The 14,825-nt window shown below is 53.4% G+C and overlaps 1 protein-coding gene across 1 annotated transcript; it reads left to right on the top strand.

Annotated features, from left to right (window-relative positions):
• Nucleotides 1-473: 473 nt before the first annotated feature.
• On the top strand, nt 474-9,458 carry SSC4D (scavenger receptor cysteine rich family member with 4 domains). The gene is made up of 10 exons (XM_059896530.1): nt 474-639; nt 2,077-2,112; nt 2,385-2,690; nt 3,421-3,498; nt 4,284-4,598; nt 5,685-5,762; nt 6,336-6,410; nt 6,526-6,837; nt 7,720-7,788; nt 8,419-9,458. Exons 1-10 carry the CDS (start codon nt 474-476, stop codon nt 8,733-8,735), a joined length of 1,752 nt encoding a protein of 583 aa, XP_059752513.1. The 3' UTR covers nt 8,736-9,458.
• Nucleotides 9,459-14,825: the final 5,367 nt, after the last annotated feature.

Below are 14,825 nucleotides of genomic sequence, written 5' to 3'. Positions count from 1 at the left end.
ATAAATGAAGAGCCAGCATCCTTTGCCATAAATAGAAGGCAGTGTAAAAGAAAAAATAAATGAAAATGAAACAGTAAATGTCATCTATCTCCCCCCAAAATGATGTGGGTTGCCCCCAGTGGCCCAAACACCCTGCTTTGGGATGTGTTGTCCTGGAGGGAAAACTCTGAGCCTTTGGCACAGCCCGGCAGACCTGTCTCGGTTTGGGATCAGACAACCCTCCAACCTCACCTCCCACCCCTTGCTTTCATACACCCTCTGCCCCAGCCGGACCTAAGTCCTCATGAGGAGTTTCCATCTGTGTTTCTGTCCTTATCCTCCAGTTGCTGCCTCCACGCAGTATACGAAACCCAAGTGGAAATGTCACGCCCCCACCCCTCACCGAAGCTCTACCTGGGCCCTTCCAGCTGGAAGAAGTGAAGGGGAACCTTTAATTCCAGAAGTTCCAGCTGTGACTTCTCCACCACCCCTTAATGGGACCCTTGGAAAGGCCATCCACTGGCTGGACGCATAAGGACACAGAGATGCAAGTTGGTCCCCAGCCTGATGAGAAGAGCAGGGGATGGAGGCCTGGAGACAGGAACGCGGCCCCTTCCCCCCTCACCCCTGTCCTGTCCTTCCTCCTCCTCTTGCCACTGGGTGAGTGCTCCCCTCCCCGCACTTCCCCTTTCTGGCTCTGAGTTTTCCCAGTTGTAAAATTACGGTGGGAGGTGGCCTCTAAAGGAGGTGGTTTCCAACATTCTCTCCAGCTCTGACATTTGCCCAGGTTTGATGAAAGCTAAGGTCTGAGTTGGGGGAGTGGAAGGCTCAGTGCTAAAGGTGAGGGCTCAAGGTACACAGAGCATGGGCAGTTAGGATATTGGAAACAGGCAAGGAGGGAAAGGGCACGGGCTCACCAATGGCTGTTGGAAAGCCAACTGGTGGAACAGATGCAATCAAACAGCCTAGGGACTATCCTAACTTAGGAAAGAAGAAACTGGCTCTTAGTTTCTTCATCTGTAAAATGGGTACACTAATACATGCCTCAGAGGTTGTAAGGATTCTTTCTCTGAGCTAAGGTATGTGGATGTGTCTGAGAACTCTGTGCACAAATGAGGGGCTATTATGGGTATTCAATTTCCCATGCTAGGCCAGTTTCCCTCTCAGTCCACATGCTCAGAATAGTGTGGTGAAGAAGAGTGTGGCTGTCCGGGTTAGAATTCCAGCTCTACCTTTTATTTGCGGAGTGGCCTTGAGCAAGTTACCTAACTTTACTAAACCTGAAGTTTCCCCTTCTGCAAAATTCAAGCTGCCTCATAAGTTGTCCTAATGAGTAAGTGAGTCAGGCCACATAAAGCAGTGAGCACAGTGCCTGACCTACACATATGTGAGAGCCGAAGCAGAAGGACTTATACAGGTAAATCTTTGGGGGGAAATCAGACTGAATCCCAAAGGTAATTTACACACTTAAGGCAGAGCTACTGAGCATCTGGGGAGTAACAGGCTCTGGGCAGGGGGCTCTGGGGGAGACCGAGATGAGACAGACATGGCCACATCACCGGGCAGAAGGCCTGGAAAAGGGTATGTATATGGTGCCCAGGTATTCAGAGGAAAAGGAGAGCACTTCTAGCTGAGAGCTCCAGGAAGGCTTCCCATAGGAGGGGGCTCGATCCGCAGGGCTGTAATGAGCAGGGCTAGCAGAGGAGACTGCAGGGTTAAAGACCTGGAGACAAGACTGATGGGAGACTAAGAAGTAAGGAGAAGCTGATCAGAAGATCCTAGAAGACTTTGTAGAGAAAGCTTAGGTTCTGGGACTCCTGCAGGAAAAGGGGAGTCTTTGGGGAATTCAGCAGTGGAGTGGGATAAGCTGATCTGTGTCTCAGGCAGATCACTCTGGGGCAGCCCATGGACCAATGGGCGAGGGATGAAGCAAGGAAACCAACTGGGGCAGTCAGGGGCTTTGGAAAAGCAGGGGTAGTGAAGAGGAGGGGGATGATGGTGAGGAACATGGGGGGAGGAGGGGAGGCTGTGTTCCCAGGGCCAGGCAGCCAAGGGAGGGGGCTGAGGGGGCCAATGCTCTTCCTCACTCTGTTCCAGCCAGCGCCCTACAGCCCACCTCACTGCCCTTTCCAGGTAGGTGCCCCTGCCCCTCCCCCCCGCCCTTCCCCCTGCTCGCGAGGTACTCAGATGCTCAGACAGAAGACCTCAGGGAATAATGACTAACCAGCCCTCCATTATTCTAGAGGCCCCCAAAGGGATTGCTCTAGTCTCCCCATTTTACAGAAAGGGAGAAGTAAGTCCCAGGAGGGCCTGATCCCAAGGCCCCCACAGCTTCAGGGCAAGGCGGAGGCATCCTCTAGGTTGGGCCCACTGATCCCCCCGTGCCAGCTTAACCCTCTCCACAGAGCTGAGGCTGGTGGGGGGCCCGAGCCGCTGCCGGGGACGTCTGGAGGTCCTGCATGGCGGCTCCTGGGGCAGCGTCTGCGACGACGACTGGGACGTGGTGGACGCCAATGTGGTGTGTCGTCAGCTGGGCTGCGGCCTGGCTCTGCCCGTGCCGCGGCCCCTTGCCTTCGGCCAGGGCCGAGGCCCCATCCTGCTGGACAACGTGGAGTGCCGTGGGCAGGAAGCTGCGTTGAGCGAGTGTGGCAGCCGAGGCTGGGGCGTCCACAACTGCTTTCACTTCGAGGACGTGGCTGTCCTGTGTGACGGTGAGCAGGACGGTCTGCGATCCGGAAGGACAGACAGGCAGGCAGGCAGCAGGGCTTCCCAGCGGTAAGAATGTCCCAATGAAGAAGACCAAGCCAGCAGCTGCAGTGCATGGTGCTGGCGAAGTGCCCCAGCCTGGCTGTCGGGAGCCTGGGCCCCAGCAGTGCTCTGGCTCATTGTATGACCTCTGCTGAAAACCAGTATTACTGCTTCCGTGGAGGGCCTTGATTATCCCAGCAGAGCCCCCTTCTCATTTTTAAAACCAGACAATTGGGGTCAACGCTGGCAGTAAGGCCCGCTTGGTGTAGAGCTGCAACAAATCTCTGAGAGGCTTTGACCTTGAGAGCAGTAGTTCTGGTTTTCAAGAAAATCAGCTGGAGGGCTCATTAAAACACAGATGGTGGCCCCATCCCAGAGTTTCTGATTCTGCAGGTCTGGGGTGGAGCCTGAGAATTTGCATTTCTAACAAATTCTCAAGTGATGTGATGCTGCTTTAAGAACTAAAAGAACTGAGAACTAAACGAAATCCTCTAAACCTACTGCTTTCAGGACTCAGGTGGCCCTTTCTCCTCTCATACCCCAGATTTCCTAGTTTTGACCCTTTGTGTGGCCAGAGGCCCTGAGGGCAGGTACCTTAGGGGTCCATGCCCTGCCCCTCACATACCTGTGTTTGTGAGGATGGAGAACAGAAAACTCCATATCCTCCTCCCTTCCACCCTGCTTCTTTCCCAGAATTCTTGCCCACGCAGCCCCCAGCAAGGAAAGTGTTAACCAGTAGGGCACCCCCTACAACTCCCCAGAATGGAAAAGGTAAGTAAAGGCAATGTGGGGGACCACCTGGGTCTTAGGAGAGGGATCCAGGGAGGAATATCCCAAACCCTACCCTAGGCAGTGGGAAGTGAGGGATTACTGATGGGTGAGTTTGGTCATTCCTTCATCCCGCCCTGCCCCTGCACTCCCTCAGGCCACTCACCGTCTGGATAGGGAAAGAAGATTCATTCTAGTGGGATGACAAAAATAGTCAGCACAAGGTTGGAGAAAATAAGAGAGGTGGGGGCTGAAGCTTAATCTAATGGGAGAGTCCGATATACACAGAAATGCTGATAATGATGTAGAACAACAAAATGAAAAGTTCCCTTAAAGAATGACAGATAAAAAGGCAAGAAAATCCGGAGGAGGAAGAGGATCCCATTCATCAGAAATCAGGGAGGGTTTCCTGGAGGAAGAGTTGTTGGTGTTGTACCTGGAAAGATGAGAAGGCTTTCACTGCTGTAGTGTTATAAATGAGGAATCAGCACATCCTAGATGGTTAGCAGAGCATGGATTGACAAGGGCAGGGAGGGTTGCTTTTAGGCAGGAAATGACACAGTCAGAGGGCTCTGTCCTCAGATCCCACAAAGCACCCCCAATCTAGACTCTGAGGAAGCAGTGCTTTGGGGGTAAGTGGGTGAGCAGCTCCTCCTAGGTTTTAGGTCCTGTGATACCATGCACTGTGGGTATGCGGAGGGCCTGGGGCAATAAGGAAGAACTTTGGGTTGGAATGGGCAGCAAAGCCATGTGGGAGATGCTCCTTGTCCCTCCACCCCCATTACCAGGTGAGGGCAGCGTGCGCCTGGTGGGGGGCGCGGGCCCGTGTCAGGGCCGAGTGGAGATCCTGCACGGTGGCCTGTGGGGTACCGTGTGTGACGATGACTGGGGGCTGCCGGACGCCACCGTGGTCTGCCGCCAGCTAGGCTGCGGGGCGGCCCTGGCAGCCACCACCAACGCCTTCTTCGGCTACGGCACGGGGCACATCCTGCTGGACAACGTGCACTGTGAAGGAGGCGAGACCCGTCTGGCAGCCTGCCTGAGCCTAGGCTGGGGGGTGCACAACTGCGGCCACCACGAGGACGCCGGCGCGCTCTGCGCAGGTGCGGACTTCGGGGGCGGGGCCTGTGGGCGGGGCGGGGCGGGGCCGAGTCCTGAAGCAGGAGGAGGTGGAGTGGGGCCTGGGAGGGCACCGGGATGTTGACTGTCTTGGTGTTAACCTGAGCTCTTTCAAGAAGGCCCGCAAATTAGTGTTAATTTCTCAGTACTGCTCTAGAAGTGCCTCCGAAAATCGTAGTAGACTCCACAGGTATGTAATACTGCAGTATTACCCCACCAATACTCCAGAATTGTCTAACAGTACTCCAAAAATGCCTTCGGAATTTTCCACCACTTTCTAAGTACTCTTTATGGAATACTTCAGAGTAAAGTAATAGTCTTCTAGGATCGCTCCAGAGATACTCCAGAATTCTCTCATTGAAACCCAGGTATGTCCCCAGAATTTCCTAGCCATCTGTAATCCTGATTCTCTTATAATAGTAGTTCCTCTCACCTGGTCCCTCTCCCATACTGAGGTTTTCTGAACAACTAGGAATAATAGGGCTGTTAATGGCATTTCACAAATGGACTCCATTCTACCAGATATAAAGTGCTTGCCCATGCCTCACAGCAAACCAGGGGGCATCATTCCCAATTTACAGATGGGAAAGCTGAGGCCCAATGAGGCAGAGTGAGCCCTGGCAAAGCCTCAGCTAACCTTGCTGCATGATCTTGGGTATGCCCCTTGCCCTTTCTAGTCTTATTATTTTATCTGTAAATGGGGATAGTGAGTTTTGTTCTGCAAGCCCCTCAGGACTGTGCATGGCCCTCCCTGGTGGGCAAGGCCTTCTTTATCTCCCCATCTTGGACACACATTGGGCTTCTGGGAACATTGGAGAGACATGAAAGCACATCTGTGAAAGCCTGTATAAACCGTGAAGTGTACACCTAGGCAGCACAAATAAATTACAAGAACTGGCAAAGTGGGGCAGACTTCCTTGTACCCCAGTTGGGACTGAGCCCCCAGCTCTGAAAGTAAAATCTGTTGTCTTCTCCAGGGAGACCCTCCCATCCTCTCCGAGAGCCCAAGGCTGATCAGGAACCAGAACCTTGGCCTCTGACCCTACTCCCTTCTCTGACTCCTACTCTAGTCCTGGGGCACCTGACTCTCACGGCACTGCCACCATCGGGCACAAGAGCGGACTGGGCGTGGCACACAGAGCCAGAGGGTAAGGAGCCCAGCCCACCAGGCTGGAATGGTAGGGGCAATGGTAGGTGTGTAGGGCTGGGAATTGGGAAGACTGTTCTGGACCCAGGGGGAGCGGGCCCGGGCTAGCAGGCCAGGGCTTTTGGCCAGACGGTAAAGAGGTGGGTGAGAGAACAGATGGGCAGCTGGAGCAAGGGTGAAATCCAGGGCTCTGAAAAGTTCAGCAGGCTGGGACGAGGCACTTTTTCAAAGCTCTGAAATAAAATTTGGGTTGGGGCCGAGGTTGGAAATTGAGAGGCCTTTCGAGAAGTGAGATATAACTTGAATGAAGGGTAGAAGTAGATTTGCAATTAGGGCTGGACCTATCATTGGGATTGAAATTAGGATAATGCCTGGAAGTAGGATTTGGTTCATTCCCTTCAAGCTTCCTGAGGACCCCACCACAGCGTACAACATGGTGACTCTAGGATTGAGGCTGAGTGGGGTGCAGGTGTGGTAAGAGTTGGGGCATCTCAGTAGGCGCGCCCTGTGCCCTGCTGCAGGCCAGAAGCCCTCTCTGTCCCCTTCAAATGCTCTAGATACCCTGTCTCTGCAGCTACAGGAGTTGGTGCCCTGCCTTCCAGGGAGCCGGCACTGTTCACCACAGCGGCCTGGGCGGCGGGGAAGAAAAGTAAGTGGCAGGGCCAGGGTTCCGTTGTGGGTGGAAGAGGGTGGGGCCGGGGCTCTGCCCGGGAGCCGGTGGCCCCAGCCCAGCCCCTCTGGCCGCGGGCCTGTGCGCCCCGCAGGCGGGCGGCTGCGGCTGGTGGGCGGCCCGAGCCCGTGCCGCGGCCGCGTGGAGGTGCTATACGCCGGGGGCTGGGGCACCGTGTGCGACGATGACTGGGACTTCGCGGACGCGCGCGTGGCCTGCCGCGAGGCGGGCTGCGGGCCGGCGCTGGGCGCCACGGGCCTCGGCCACTTCGGCTACGGCCGCGGCCCCGTGCTGCTGGACAACGTGGGTTGCGCCGGCACGGAGGCCCGCCTGAGTGACTGCTTCCACTTGGGCTGGGGCCAGCACAACTGCGGCCACCACGAGGATGCGGGCGCGCTCTGCTCAGGTGAGGCCGCTGTAGGACCACGTATGCACAGCGACACGGGCGGGGCAAAGCGCCATCTGAGGAATGGGGGGGGGGGGGGGGAGTGCCGCGCGCAGGCGCTTACTGCGGCAGGGCGGGGCCCGCTGTGAGATGGGCGGGACCGGCGCAGGCGCGTACTGCGGCGCGGGCGGGATGAGGCAGGCTCTGGGGAACGGGCGGGGCCTCGCGCAGGCACGCTCTGCAGCGCAGGGGGGCGGGGTCTGTTGGGAAATGGGCGGGGCCGCGCGTCAGAGTTCGCCGAGGCGCTGCGGCGTGAGCGCAGCGGGAGAGGACTCACACTCCGCAGACAGAGGCGGAGCCCACCGTCGGCGCGCTCTGCGGCTGCGCGGCATGAGCGGGGCCGGGAAGGGAGCGCCATCTGCGGCAGTGAGGGGCGGGGCCCGAGCTGAGAGGCCGAAGGCCGGGGGTAAAGTGTGGAAGAACCTGTACCAGACGTGGCCGGGGAGGTTTTGTTCTGCTGCGTAAAGGACCCGAAAAACTCTGGTTAGCAGGGAGAGTTGATCAGCTTTCGGGGAGCAAGCGTTTGACCCTTGGGAGGAGTCAATGGAAAAGGGGTGTTTGCAGAGTCTGACACATTTAAAAATGCGTCTCTTTACTGATTGCTTTGGGAATCGGTATTTTCGCCCTTGTTTGGTGCCCTGGTAGCCTTGGCCACAAAGGGTTCTGCTTTGGGCCCCAGGGTGAAAGAAACACAATCCACGTTTCTGTACCAAGGAGCGGGAACCTATTAAGTCCTTTCTGACCCTAAATCAGTCCTCCCTTGGAGGGTAAGAGGTGACCTGGCATCAAGGGACTTGTTCCCCAGTGTGACAGCCACCTGTTTCTTTGTCCTTGCTGAGCCAGGCCCAGAGGAGCTAGTCCAGCAGGATGGTGCTGAGACCACCCAGGTGCCCACTCCTCGACCCAGGGACGGTAGGTGTCCACCGTCCCTAAGAGTGAAGTGGAGGCATCAGGATACGAAGGACCAGATTTGGAAGGAGGTCACAGCCCGGGGTTACACAGCAGATTTGCACCAGGTCCTGGAGCCTTTGTCCTTCTGCGAGAGTCTCAGGCCTCATTAATAGAGGCATGATGTCCAGAAAGAGGGAGGTGGGTTTTAAGCTAGAGTCATCTAGAGATTTCTAGAGTTGGGACCAAAATAAAGGGATGGGCTCCTGTCCTCAGGAGAGCAATGAAAGAATTCAGGCTTTAGTCTGGGGAGTCCAGGGAGGAGGGGAGATGATGATGATAGAGAGCAGCCCTGGGTCTGAGGTATTGGGATTGTGAACAGAGAACTAAGGAGAGAGCAGACATGAAGCTCCCAGCATGCAAAGAGCACCCCACAAAGGCTTGTACACATTCTTCTGATCTTGAGATGCAGTCTGGACCGATGCCCTTCTTATTTTAATCTCATTTGTCTGCCTTCGTCCAGTGGTTCCCAGGGCAGTGCTGTGTCCCAAACCACCACCCTTTGCCTCCTGTAACTACCCCTTACCTGGCCTAGCTTGGGAGTGGCCTGGCCTGGGCCAGCCCCTTCCAGCCCCAGACCTTGTCTCCCCACAGGGCACTTACGTCTGGCCAACGGAGCCCACCGATGCGAGGGCCGTGTAGAGCTCTTCCTAGGGCAGCAGTGGGGCACTGTTTGCGATGATGCTTGGGACCTGCGGGCAGCCGGCGTCCTGTGTCACCAGCTGGGCTGTGGCCAGGCCCTGGCAGCCCCTGGTGAGGCCCACTTTGGCCCAGGCCAAGGCCCTATCCTCCTGGACAATGTCAAGTGCCGTGGAGACGAGAGTGCCCTGCTGCTGTGCTCTCACATCCGCTGGGATGCCCACAACTGTGACCACAGTGAGGATGCCAGTGTCCTGTGCCAGCCATCATGACCCAGCCCACTCTGCAGACCACCTCTTCTGGGAGCCTACTGTGGCCTGCCCCTCTTCCTCCAGGAAGTCCTCCTCCTGTGACAACTGCAGTTCACTCTGCCCTTCCCTCCCCTTGCCTGGGAGAGAGCCTGCCCAGATGGTGTGGTCCTGCCTGAGGGAGCCTGGCTCTATCCCATCAACTTAGTGTGTGACCTCACCTGTCATCACCTACTGTGGGCCCAGTTCAATGAAAACTCCTACTTTCTGCTCAGCTAAAACAGAAAATGGTGGGAAGGGAAGAACTCCTAACTTTGCTCTTTGGTGGGACTCCTGTTACAGTACCCTTAACCCAGCCTTCCTTAACCCTGGTCCAGGAGGTTCAGGTGCTCTCTGTAAATGGGGTATCTCCCTTCCCCCTACCCATCTTGGGATCCTCAAGAAGACGGGAAGGCAGGAGAGGCCTACAGCTCTTACCTTAGACTGGCCTGGGGCTGCAGAAGAACCTGGGTCGTTGCCCTGGCCTGCTCTGTGAGGGCCTGGACTCAGATGGTGCTTGGCTGGACAAGAGGACTGGAGGGGCCAAAGCAGGGACAGGGGCCCCTCCCTGCAGCTGGAACCAGCAACTCGATTTATGCTGCTCCCACCACAGAGCCTCCACTTTGCAGGAGCAAAGAACCCTGGGGGCCTGTAGCCACCCGTTCATAGGTGCCAAGTCAATAAAGCATTGTCCCCCCTGTCTTTTAACCGAGGTCAGTGTTTGGGCATAAGTGCGTTGTTTGTGGCAGCAGGGAAGACTCTGGTTAGGACTCTCCGGAGGAAACCTGCCTGGGGGTGGAGGGCAGTTCGAGAGCATCATCAGAGAGCTTTCAGCAGGACCATCACATCCTGGAGATGCTGACTCACAGTGTCAGGCCAGGAAGGCCCCTAGAGGGTCCCCTAGCCCATCCCCATTTTCCTTTTACATACACAGAATCCTAAAGGAAGGGGTCTGCTCAAAGGCACATAGCAAGAGTCAGTAGAAGAGAAAAAATTGAGAGGAGGCAGAAAGGATGATGAAGGAGAGTAAAGCAGCATTGGGGCTTCCCCAGGGGCTGCTCTTGAGGTACCTCACCTGGCGCCCCAGGGCCAGAGAGAAGTGAGGGATCCTGCCAGAGCCTCTCTCAGCCCCACGGTGACTGACTCGCCAGTAGCAACTGTCTGACGTCAAACCCCCGCCCTCCACATCAGCCTGCAGGCTCTGTATGAGTTTCCTATCCCTGCCGTAACAAATTAGGATAAATTTAGTGGCTTAAAACAACAAATTTATTATCTTACAGTTCACGAGGTCACAAGTCTGAAATGGGTTTCCCTGGGCTCAATTCAAGGTGTTGGCAGGGCAATATTCTTTCTAGGGGATCCAGTGGGGAATCCTTTTCCTTTACCTTTTCCAGCTTCTAGAGGCTGCCTGCATTCCATGCCTGCTCACAACCTCGTTCCAGCCAGCACTGCATCACTCTGACCCCAGAGTCCATCATCTCATCTCTTTTTCTGATTCTTCCACCTCCCTCTTCCATCCTCGAAGGCCCTTTGTTATTATATTAGGCCCACCTGGATAATCCAGGATAATCTCCCCGTCTCAAGGTCCTTAATTTAACCGTGTCTGCAAAATCTTTTTAGCTACGTAAAGGAGCATTTTCACCAGCTCCAGGGATTAGGACTTGGACCTCTTGGGGGGGGGGGGGCGGGGCGGGAATTATTCTGCCTCCCACAGGCTCCAAACCCAAGTCCTGGCTGCCAGCCAAAGAGTGAGGCAGACACTTAAGCTCCAAACTCCATCAGCTCTTGGCAGTATTGGTTTTGTCTCCATGTGTCAGGGAGCTCTCTGTGACCCACTGTGTCATTGGAGGGATGAGGGCTGGAGGAGTGAAAGGAATGAAAATGCTGAAGAATTCAGGGAGTCGGGGCAGAGGGACACGGATGCTGTAGCTGCCCTCAAACCCTAGACCTCAGTGCAGCACACTCAGATTCTGCTTAGCCTGTGGTCATTGCCACTCCAGCCACACCCACACTCGAGTGTGCCTCTCCATTGTCTTGAGATGTGTCACGGCTTCCCACCCCTGGACTCCCCTGCCCCATCTAGACAAAGTGCTTTCATCAATGTTCAACTAAAGGGAAGTATTAGCATCCCTTTTTACAGACAGGGACAACTGAGGCTCAGAGCGGGGAAATGACTTGTACAAGTTTGCAGAGGAGACCCAGGACCAGAAGTTAAGATTCTTGATGCCCATTACTGGGCACCAACATGTCCAGTTCTTCCCCTTCCTGGCATGTGGTAGATTTGTACTTCCTTGTTCTCTTGAAGCGAGGCATGGCATGTTGACACGCTTTGGCTGATGAAATGTGAGTGGAAGTATCTCCCCCAGGCAGAAGCCTTCAAGGACCCAAGCACTATCTGCCAAGTTCCCTTCCTTCAAGGTGACCAGTGACATTCCAGGTGGTGGAGGCTCCATCAATCTGGGTCCCCACCTGGAGAAAAGCTTCCACTGACTCAAGATGGGCAGGTAGAGTGAGTGAGAAATCTGAGTTTGGGGGTGGTTTATCATAGCAGCGTAACCTAGCCCATCCTGAGGGAGACACTGAACCTCCTAAATTTTTCTCTGTCCTGTGGGGTCTACCTGAAACCTGTTTTCCAGGCAGTTATCAAAGCTGTTCTGCTGTCTGTTTTCTGTGGTTCTGTGTACACTTTGGTGTTCTGTGGGCCAGAGCCTACTGGGTTTGGGAACACGCAGATAAATAAGGGCTTTTGCCCTTGAGAAACTCACAGAATAATCCAAATGCTGACTTGAGCGCCCTGTGCTCTCCTGATACTCAACCTGTGCCACTTAGAACTTTGTCACCTACACCTCAACCTGGGTTTCCCTGTTCAGGAATTAACACTACCAAGCACTAGCTTAAGCTGGAAATCTGGGTGTTATCCCCAACAGTCCCCACCCTTGAAAAACTAATTAAAGTCTACTGATTCTACCTCCCAAACACTGTTGGAATATGTTCGTTTCTCTTAATGTTTCTTCTCTTACATTTCTTTCATGGCCTCTTCACTGTCTCACTGTCTCCAATCCACTCCCCATACCACAAGAGCAGTGAACTGTCTAATGTTGACAAATCTGATTGCGCCACTCCCCTGCTTAAACCCCTTCCATGGCTTCCCAGTGTTTTCCTCAGCAGCCTAGCTCAGTCTACAAGGTCCTGCAACAACCTGGTTCTACTTGTGTTCGACATCATCCCTTACCACTTGCTGCCAGGATCTTGCCAGGCTGAACTACTTTCAATTCCTCTAATGTCTGGGCTTTCTTCCCATCGGGCCTCTGCACATGCTGTTCTCTCTGCCTGGAATACACGTCACCCTCTCCCCTCCTTCCCCTTGGTCAACTCTTATTTAGCCTCATGTCTCAGCTTTCATTTTCTCCAGAGGCCTTCACGGATACCCCCCTCCCCCACCCACGGTCTGGACTAGGAGCCCCCATCACACCCGGTACCTCCCCAGTGACAGCACTCACCCCTACATCACAGCAGACTGCTGACTTGGCTGTGTCTTCCACCAGCCCAGGGGAGCTGGGAGGGCTGGGGCTGGGTCTGTTGTGCTTGACTTTGCACGTAGGACCTTATACATGGCAGGTGCTCAAATAATATTTGTCCAGTGAACGGAGGACATGAACAAGTATTTCTGGAGCACCTGTGTGCTAGTTTGAGCACCGTGCTGGACTCTGGGGCTGCAGAACAGGAAGAGATCTAGACCAGTTACAGTTTGCATGGCCCAGAGATTACCTTCAAAAGAAGACCCATGATAAGCCATTGAACAAATCAATAGCCAAGAGAGTTTGAGCTAGTGATTAGTGCTACAAAGAACATGAAGCAGGGTGTTATGGGGAGGCATTGGGTGGTCATGGAAGGCCACTGAGGTGGTGAACCTTGAGCTGGGCCTGAGTAGTGAGGGGGAACCAACCATGAGCCTTTTGTTGATCATGAAAATGTTTGGGGCGGACCATTCCAGGTCCTTCACTGGGGATTTAGCCTGGCCTGCAGAAGGACCAGCAAGAAGGGCATTGTGACTGGAGCAAAGAGAAACGTGCTAAGAGATGAGTCAGGAAAGCTGGTAAGCGCCAGACCACTCAGTATTTTCTAGGCCACCGGGAGGAGTTTTATTCGAAGAGCAATGAGAATCCATTGGAAAATGAAGAATGTAGGCGGCCCAGATGTCAGCCTCTTGAGCACTTCCCACCTCTTTTAACTTGCTGAGTGCACCTTGCCTCTTAAGATCTAATCAAAAGGACCCATTAAAGTAGGATACCAGGATCCCTACCAAAAGCCTCAGGAATTCTTAGGGAGCTTAGATTCTGCTAAGTACCCCTGACTTTTGCTGATTTCTAAATCTTCCATCTGCTTTTGCCTCCTTTGTGACTCTCCTTTTACCTGTTCACTGACCAAGCCCTTCACTCCCAAAGTTCCACCAATTCCAGGCTGTGCATGGTGCACACTTGGCTGATGATTTGGAGCAAGCATTCAACAAACAGCCAGAAATTAGATACCCTGTTTTTAAAAATCCCTTGTATATTCACATACACACACTGCCACCATTACCACCACCGCACACACATGCACATTCCCACATAATTGTTACTGATTTTCTCTACTCTAGCCCTAATGGCCTACCCCAAATGCTGAGACCCTCCATCTCCTACCACCTCCTTCCGCATTTGCAAGCCCTCTTGACTCCCACATTTTTGCTCATTGCTTTTTCTTAAATAACAGCTTTATTGCGATATAATTCACATACCATCAAATTCTCCCTGTACACTCAAGTGTACAATTCAGTGGTTGTTAGCTATTTGCAGGGTTGTGCAACCATCACCACTATCTAATTCCAGAACATTCCAGAACATTTCATCACCCCACCAAAAAAACCTCATACCCATTAACAGTTACTCTCCATTTTCCCCACCCCGGGGCCCCTGGCAACCCCTAATTTACTTTCTGTCTGTATGGGTTCTAGACATTTCCTAGACATAGAATCAGGCAACATGTAGCCATTTGTGACTGGCTTCTCTCACTTGGCATAGTGTTTTCAAGGTTCATTTGCATTGTAGCACGTATCAGTACCTCATCCTTTTTTAAAAAATATTTATTTATTTTATTATTTTATTTTATTTATTTATTGTTTCTGGATTCATCGGGTCTTCGTTGCTGCGCGCGGTCTTTTGTCTGGTTGCGGCGAGCGGGGGCTACTCTTCGTTGCGGTTCGCGGGCTTCTCATCATGGTGCCTTCTCGTTGCGGAGCACGGGCTCTAGGCGCGCGGGCTTCAGTAGTTGTGGCACGTGGGCTCAGTAGTTGTGGCTCGTGGCTCTAGAGCGCAGGCTCAGTAGTTGTGGCACACACGCCCAGTTGCTCCGCGGCATGCGGGATCTTCCCGGACCAGGGATCGAACCCGTGTCCCCTGCACTGGCAGGTGGATTCACAACCGTTGCACCACCAGGGAAACCCTCATCCTTTTTTAAGGTGAAATAATATCCCTTTGAATGGACTTATCAGATTGTGTTTATCCATTCATCTGTTGACCGACACGGACTATTTTTACCTTTTGGCTATTGTGAATAATGCTGCTTTGAACAGTCCTGTACAAGTATCTGTTTGGGAACCTGTTTCCAGTTCTCTTGGGTATATACACAGGAGTGGAATTGCTAGGCCATATGGTAATTCTATGTTTAACATTCTGAGGGACTAGCAAACGGTTTTCCACAGTGGTTGGGCCATTTTACATTCCCACTTGCACTGCACAGGGGTTCCAATTCTCCACATCTTTGCTAACTCTTGTTACCCCCTTAAAAAAAATTCTAGCCATCCTACTGGCTGTGAAGTGTTATCTCCTGGTTTTGGTTTTTATTTCCTTAATGACTAATTATGTCACGTGTCTTTTTTTGTTGTTCTTATTGGCTATATGTATATCTTCTTTGGAGAAATGTCTATCAAGTCCTTTGCCTATTTTTCACATGTGTTCTTGCTCATTTCTTATGCAGAATTACCTTGTCTACTGCCTAGCCTCCAGGACTAGCTTTCCAAAATTGCCCTTTTTGTTT

Source organism: Balaenoptera ricei, chromosome 15 (genome assembly GCF_028023285.1).
Source record: "Balaenoptera ricei isolate mBalRic1 chromosome 15, mBalRic1.hap2, whole genome shotgun sequence".
NCBI classification, from domain to species: domain Eukaryota; kingdom Metazoa; phylum Chordata; class Mammalia; order Artiodactyla; family Balaenopteridae; genus Balaenoptera; species Balaenoptera ricei.
The sequence above is the reverse complement of the archived record's forward strand: the minus strand, read 5'-3'. Positions and strand labels throughout refer to the sequence as shown.

Bases quoted from the DNA above. Each gene is read 5' to 3' on its own strand.
- SSC4D (XM_059896530.1), top strand. From the start codon at position 474: ATGGGACCCTTGGAAAGGCCATCCACTGGCTGGACGCATAAGGACACA. The intron at 640-2,076 runs GTGAGTGCTCCC...ACTCTGTTCCAG, and splicing joins CCTCCTCCTCTTGCCACTGG to CCAGCGCCCTACAGCCCACC. The intron at 6,838-7,719 runs GTGAGGCCGCTG...TTGCTGAGCCAG, and splicing joins TGCGGGCGCGCTCTGCTCAG to GCCCAGAGGAGCTAGTCCAG.